The sequence below is a fragment of the Poecilia latipinna genome, unplaced genomic scaffold (genome assembly GCF_001443285.1).
Source record: "Poecilia latipinna isolate Pla-1442-1.1 unplaced genomic scaffold, P_latipinna-1.0 Scaffold5694, whole genome shotgun sequence".
NCBI lineage: Eukaryota > Metazoa > Chordata > Actinopteri > Cyprinodontiformes > Poeciliidae > Poecilia > Poecilia latipinna.
In genome coordinates, this window is record NW_015118310.1 from 1,597 (window position 1) to 8,972 (window position 7,376).

The following is a 7,376-nucleotide window of genomic DNA, read 5'->3' on the forward strand; positions in this document are numbered from 1 at the left end:
GTGTGCCTGGAAAATACATAATACTCCCGCCCCTTTAAGACTTTGTAGCACATCTTTACTGTGAGTTCCAATAAATGTTGAGGGTAATGTAGATTTCCTCCCCTCATCTCAGCACTCCATAAAAACATATTTTTTTTGTTTTACTGAGAGGCTGCTGAATGTTATAATAATCTAACTTTAATCAATGAGATTCACAAGCATCTCCAAAAAAAAAAAAAGAAGACTTGTGCGCACAAACCTCCATAAACTGCAGCATGGCGTGTCTGTATGTCTTCCTCTCCAAATGCTTAGACAAAAAGAAGTAAATCACACTCAACTCCTTCTCATCACTGCTTCAAGTCTATATTACCTGAAGGCATGGGGGTTTAATCCGGCGTGAACCGTGTTGCTGGGCAGCTACACACTCTTACTCTGTATGTACACTGTTGCCTCTGTTGATCTACGATAAACATACTAAATAGTAACAACGGGGGCTTCATGTGATTGTTTTTCATGCAAATAAGCAGAAACCAAAGTAAACAAGACCAAAACTGCCTCTGTTATCACGCATGATGAACTCTGGAACTACAGCTACAGGAGATCATTTGTAGGAACAGGCTAAAAACAATAAATAGCATTTGATTTGTTCTCCATGAGTCTTGGCTGCCCATTTCTGTGTCCCCCAGTTTCTTTTGGACACATTTTTGATACATACTGGCCAGAAACACCAAAACAAAACAACAACAACAACAAAAATCCTCCAGTTTTGAAGATAATCTGACTCACATGTCAAACCGTCGCAATGCATTCCATGTCAAGCCTGCTGAGAGTCGTATGCTTTTCTGTTATTCTTCCTTCTAACACATCAACTTTAAGGACAAATTTTAAGGACCAGTAATTATGTTCACAGAAATAGTCACACTTTTCTGCAGGATGATTAAATGCTTAGGGGTCGGTGGTCTAACCAGTTTGGAAAGGGTGGAGAAAAGTGCCAGGTGTGATAAATGTGCATCAACAAGACAGAAAGAAAAGATGTTACAAGAAAGTATATTAGCTACTTTTTTTATTGGTCAGAATTTGCAGAGAAGCAATAATAATCACCTAATTCTGACAGATGCTTGCATATTTTTTTAACGAACTGTAAAGTGCAGAGTATTTATTTGATCAAATAGGCATTTAACATGTCCCGTAAGTCAAGGAAAAGTTAAAAAGAACAATTGAAGAATAATTCTCACAGCTTATTTATGAGGCAAACATTTTTTTTTAAAGATTACAGAAGTTATATTTTCCAACCAGCTTTGATTAAAAAACACACATTGGCATATTTGCCCAGTAAATGCTAGAGCATGTTATTAAGCATGTTATTTTACAAGCGTCGTCACTTCTGTGATGAAGGGAAAATTTGCTGAAACATGTGGGGTCTATTTATTTATACATTTCGATTCCTGAAAAAATGTGCTCTTTATTTTACTGGCAGCAGGTGACTGTATAGAAAACAATCATTTTCTGAGATTCAGAAACAAAACAAAAACAAAACAACAACTTTACTTCCTAATTTGTGCGTTTACTGAGTTTTAAAATCATCTGCCTTTCACTGAACCTCAGAAAAGGGAAGGCAACCCTTCCTGGTACAACAAAAAATATTAGCAACATTGTCCACATAATAGCTTGTTTATATTGCAGAGAACTAATGCATTGTCTTTTACAGTAGCACAATTTGACTCCAAATTGTGAATAATCACTAGTCACTGCAGAAATGGGAAGTCTAGCCATCGCCTGACACGCCAACTCACCTACAATCTATCAGTCACATAATACATTTTGTTATATTGTTACGGTCCAAGTGAAAAAAATAAAAAATAAAGTAAGAAAACAAAATGAAAGTACAAACTCTAATAGTCTGCATGTTTTACATATTAGGAAGTACCAGCAATGATATGGTTCTGAAATTTTTATGATCCATGGCTTACAGTCTAAAAACTGTTCTATTTTTCCACAAATGTTAAAGCTGAGGAATTTGGTGCGCTCCATTTGCAGTTGGAACTCGGACGTTCTGACTTCCCGTTTGGAAAAATCAACTTGAATGACCCCCGAAGTCGGACTTCACACTGGGACAGAGGGATGCAACTTGTAACTGTAAATTCACAAATCAACATGGCCGCTCCAGGCATCAGCAGAAGCATCTGTGATGGAAGAGCACCACATTATTACATGTAGCACCAGCTAACTATAAACTGAACAAATTAAAAGTTGTGTTTCCGTACGTATGTTCATCTTTAAGCGATGAACAACTTTTTCTTGGTAGCCATGTTGTTCATCCCTAATAACTGACAGAAGCACGCGCATTGGAGGGTGACAAGGTCTTGAGGTGCAGACTCTCCATCTTTATCATAGCCTTTCCCCTTACACAGACAAAACTTTAGATGTCTGCCGTCACACAACAGAGGTTATTCTTTTTTTTCTTCGCAGCAAACATCCTCGGGGTTCCCAGGAGTCTGCTTAGAGCTGCTTTCTCGCTGTGACAATTTCACCTCCGCGTACACAGTCTGTTCGTTGTGCTGCACCAATCTGGAGGAAGTTTCAGGCGTCTTTCTGCTAAACGTTATTTCTCCATAATGCAGCTGTTCCTCTGGTTTAGTGGCTGACATTTGGACATCGCTGATTTGACTCTGAAAAACAAACAATGTTTATAAGGAAGTGGTAAAAAAAAATAAATGAATAAAATGTACAAGTAAAAACTGATTGCGGTTTTGTAGACACAACTGTTGCATTAACTCACCTGAGTCTGTTTGGGAGCTCGGTATTTGGAGTTAAAGTACCTGGCAGACATAGATGCAAGATTATTTGTATAGCATCTTACATACTCAAGACAATCAAAATTACTGTACAGGATATAAAAGCAAATGAAAGAATATTGCAAAGCAGGGGCATAAAATAAAAATGTTAAAATTCAGATATGAAGTCAGGGACTTTTTCAACCAGAATCATGCAGTGTCTCATAGACAGGTAAAACTGTTTCAGTAACACTGACTCAACCATAAAATGTAAATACAAATCAAGAGCAGCACATTATCTTGAGAAGGGGCTGCCAGCAAAGATCCACTGTGGTTTAAGTGCCGACATTTCAGTAACGAGAACTCTGATATGCAACATCTTCCTCTTGCCTCAGTGCCCTGTTCCTGTCATTGAATAACTGACTATTATTTCAATGACGTAGGAAATAAGTTTACAAGTCATTTTTCTATGGCTTTGATACAACAGTACAATATACAAGTTGATCTCCAGATAAACTCGCCTACCCTACATTTTTTGGACAAGTTAAAAAAATAAAAAATAAATAATCCACTGCATGATTGCAGACAGGCACTACATATGCTGTACATGTGTACCACCACTGTAATCTGAGACCAATGTCATGGCTTATTCTCTGAATTAGAAATAGTTATCCAAAATATTGGAGACACTCAACCAGCCCTGAAACATAATTCAGGGTTGGATTCACTGTTGGTTAATCTGTAATTCTGAATAATAAGTCAATAATAAAAGTGTTACGGCAGAAAATAATGCACTCTGTCCTGAAATGGTGGAACACTGTGAATTTTGCAATCTTGATCCCTGTACACACAGCGCTATTCACAACGGCAGTAAAGCAAAACGAACAACACATTTACTCGGAAAAACAAAATAAAGACTTCCAGTTTGGAAGGGTCTTCTTTGTTTCCTCATGTTTAGACTCCCCAAAGTATTTTTATACCGTTAATTCTTACCTACAAAAGTTTAAAAATTATGTTTAAGTGTAAATTATTTAATTACTGGAGAGGGCGTGTAACGATCTCAAAAATTAGATTTGGTTTGCAGTTTCAAGCACCCTTCATGGAACAAATGGAAAAGATCTTCTTTCAGCCTTCATATCTCTTGGTTGGTGCAAAATTCCACTGCAGTGTGAAGAACTGTACCTGCGTAGGGTAACCTAGATTTAGCTTCTCACAAATTGAATTTCTGATACTCACCAAAAACCAGCAAACAGACAGATGAACACTATACATCCTGCTGGAATGATTCCCCAGTAAAGAGGGTTAATCGGCAAACCTTCATGAAACAAACAAAATGTTCTGAGTTTAGAGAGATCATTTATATGTTTGAGAACAGAAGATACAATACAGTTACCAACTTACCAATGACAGAAACATGGATCACTGGAGATGTTTGATTTCCCAGATCATTCATGGCCATACAATAATATTCACCTCCCTCAATGGCATTGAAACTATGAACCTGGCCCACAGATAACTTAATGGCTCCTTCTGAACTGTTCTTAAACCAGGTGAAGCCGTTGACAGGAGGTTTGGCTCTGCTGGAGCAGCTCAGCTCCACCCTGCTACCTACTGATGGTCTGATGGATGCTGAGGTGTGTTTAGGAGCATCTGGGAATAATGAGGCACACATGAACTTTATTGATCACAAACAGCTGAACCATGACCTGCTGACAGGATCACTTACATGAAACACTGAGAGTCACTTCTGTCTCTGCTGTCTTGTTTCCTCCAATCACAGGATATCTGGCAGAACAGCTGATGTTGTATCCATCATGTGTGTCTGACAGAGTGATGTTCTCCTGGATTTTAGTTGTAAAGGTTCCATCTGTGTTTTTCTCTGTTTGTCTGAGAGAGTCTTGTTGGAGATTCCAGGTGAGTTCAGGAGGTGAGTGTGGACAGGGAGTGAAAGCTGAGCAGGTTACAGTGACAGACTGATGCTCCTTCAGGTCAGAGGGAACATTAATGCTGGGACTCCAAGGAGAATCTGGAGTTTCACATCAGATAAACATTTAACAAAGTCAAAACATCATATGAAATAATCAGGAAAACTGATTGAGGGGTGGTGGTAAAAAGAAAAAATAGCCAGATTTTTTTTTTCTTTTACAACAAGCGATAAAATAAAGCTGGAAGATGTTAAACAAACGATAAAAAAAATAAAAGAAGTTACCATACTTAATCAAAGGGTGATGTAGGAAGCAGAAAAAGCTTCAATAATGTTGGGCTTATTTTGGGATCAACCATCTACTTAAAGTTTTGTCTCTGTTTTTCCAATGGCCTGTTACCAAGGCAGATCATTTTACTCTGATTTGGCCCAAACCAGATAACTGCGATAACGTTTATTTATTTATTTTTATTTTTGCAGGTGTAAGACAGGCTTACAATCTCCTCCTGGAGCACAGCTGGTGCTGATGCATCAGAATCCTCAGATCTGGCAACTTGTACAAGGATTTTATCAAGATCTGTAGACTGCATGGGTGCAGTCAAATTTGAGTCCTCTCTGCTGTCTCTGTCTTCTTGAAATGTGGCGGCTTTGTTAATTAGCCATGTATTTCTTTCAGACATCCAGCTTAATGACCAAAACTACAACCAAAAGCATGTGAATAGTCAAACACAGCTGGGTATGTTAATAAAGTTCATGTGTGTCTCATTTTCTTCAGATGTTCCTAGAAACATGAGTGGAGAGTTCCCCCATAGCCTCTGAAAGTGCCTTTGAATGCATGGAGTGATTTCTTAATGACTTTAACTACTTTAATGAAAAATTAAAAATCCCTCTATGCTCAGAAATTGGTAGTTTTTATTTTCTCTTTCTCCATTTTTGTACTGGCAATATGTTCCAGATTTTCTCATGGCACGTTACCTATGTCAGCTCTAAGTATATTAATCTAAACTGCAACAAACTCTGAATGGATTGTTGTGTGTTTGTTTCAAGAGAGTTTCTTACATGGTCATAAAACACAAATGTGTTTCAAAAGAATAAGAAAGGACCAAAGATAAAGAAGCTAACCGTTACCTTCAGTAGTGACACAGATCCTTGATGATGAATCATTACCCAGATGATTTGTAGCCACACAGTGAAACTCTCCTCCCTCAGTAACATTGAAGCTGAAAATCTGGCCAACAGACACATTCATGTCTCCATCTCTGCTGTTCCTGAACCAGGTGAATCTGGGTGGAGGTTTGGCTCTGCTGGAGCAGCTCAGCTCCACCCAGCTACCTGCTGACACCAAACCTGATGGACTGATGGATGCTGAGGTGTTTCTAGGAGCATCTGAGGAAAATGAGACACATGAACTTTATTGATCACAAACAGCTGAACCATGACCTGCTGACAGGATCACTTACATGAAACACTGAGAGTCACTTCTGTCTCTGCTGTCTTGTTTCCTCCAATCACAGGATATCTGGCAGAACATCTGATGTTGTATCCATCATGTGTGTCTGACAGAGTGATGTTCTCCTGGATTTTAGTTGTAAAGGTTCCATCTGTGTTTTTCTCTGTTTGTCTGAGAGAGTCTTGTTGGAGATTCCAGGTGAGTTCAGGAGGTGAGTGTGGACAGGGAGTGAAAGCTGAGCAGGTTACAGTGACAGACTGATGCTCCTTCAGGTCAGAGGGAACATTAATGCTGGGACTCCAAGGAGAATCTGGAAGTTAAATTAGATTTAAATCACATTCATTGTACAAAATAAAGATTTGCTTGAATGTGCTCCAAAACTGTTCAATTGTTCCAAGCAAAAGAACTATGACGTCTATATCTGCAACACCCTGAGTCAATATTTCTTAAAGTTAACTGATACTTTCTGGCCTTACATTAATAAAATAATAAATATTTGGAGTATATCTTAATATATTTTCAGAAAGAGCTTAACCCTCCTGTTATGTTGCCGGTCAAATTGACCTGGTTTAATTTTTACATATTTTTTTAAAATAGTCGGTAGTATTGTTTTTTTTTGTTTGCATGAAACTTTGTCTCTTTTGTCTTAATAGATTCACTCTACATATAAATTGAAAATGTTTCTTTTTACACATCCCCCCGGTTCTACATGTTACATAGATACTGTTCAGGTCAATTTGACCTGACAGTCAAGTTGAAGGGTAAAATAAGATTAAAAAAATGTCCTATTCTATACGTTTCTTTGCAGCTATGAGATGTATTTCACCACACACTATACACATGCATGCACACTTTCTCACTATTCTCTTTACTTCACTAGGAAACTGCTAGAAAGCAGGTGTTCATGCAACTTTTGACGGGAACCTTTTCTGTTCCTGTGGGCAAACTCCACCCACACTGACACTCAGAGGCAGTGGGGGGAAACATAAATACTCTGCATCACTCATTTGTCTTGATTTTAATCAACGAGTCAGTTTGACTAAGTGAAGTATACGTGTCTCAAGTTCAATTATAAAGATCACCCACTGAAAAAAATTGATCCACAAACATTATTGCTGTACCTCAGAAACGAACAAAGCAGGAGGGTAAATGTAAACATTAAAATGCCACAAACTAATGAATTAAGGATCAAACTGGTCAGCTCTTCTTGCAGTGGCTATAAAAGCATATTGTGACAGAAGGTTTTAAA

General features: G+C 38.2%; 1 protein-coding gene across 1 annotated transcript; it reads right to left on the minus strand.

The window, feature by feature from the left end:
- Positions 1–1,027: 1,027 nt before the first annotated feature.
- On the minus strand, positions 1,028–6,462 carry LOC106943681 (B-cell receptor CD22-like). Its single transcript, XM_015026991.1, has 7 exons — positions 6,138–6,462; positions 5,806–6,063; positions 4,480–4,779; positions 4,155–4,403; positions 3,990–4,068; positions 2,759–2,798; positions 1,028–2,648 (listed from the first exon to the last, which is right to left on the minus strand). Exons 2-7 carry the CDS (start codon positions 5,924–5,926, stop codon positions 2,427–2,429), a joined length of 1,011 nt encoding a protein of 336 aa, XP_014882477.1. The 5' UTR covers positions 5,927–6,063; positions 6,138–6,462; the 3' UTR covers positions 1,028–2,426.
- Between the last annotated feature and the right edge of the window lie 914 nt (positions 6,463–7,376).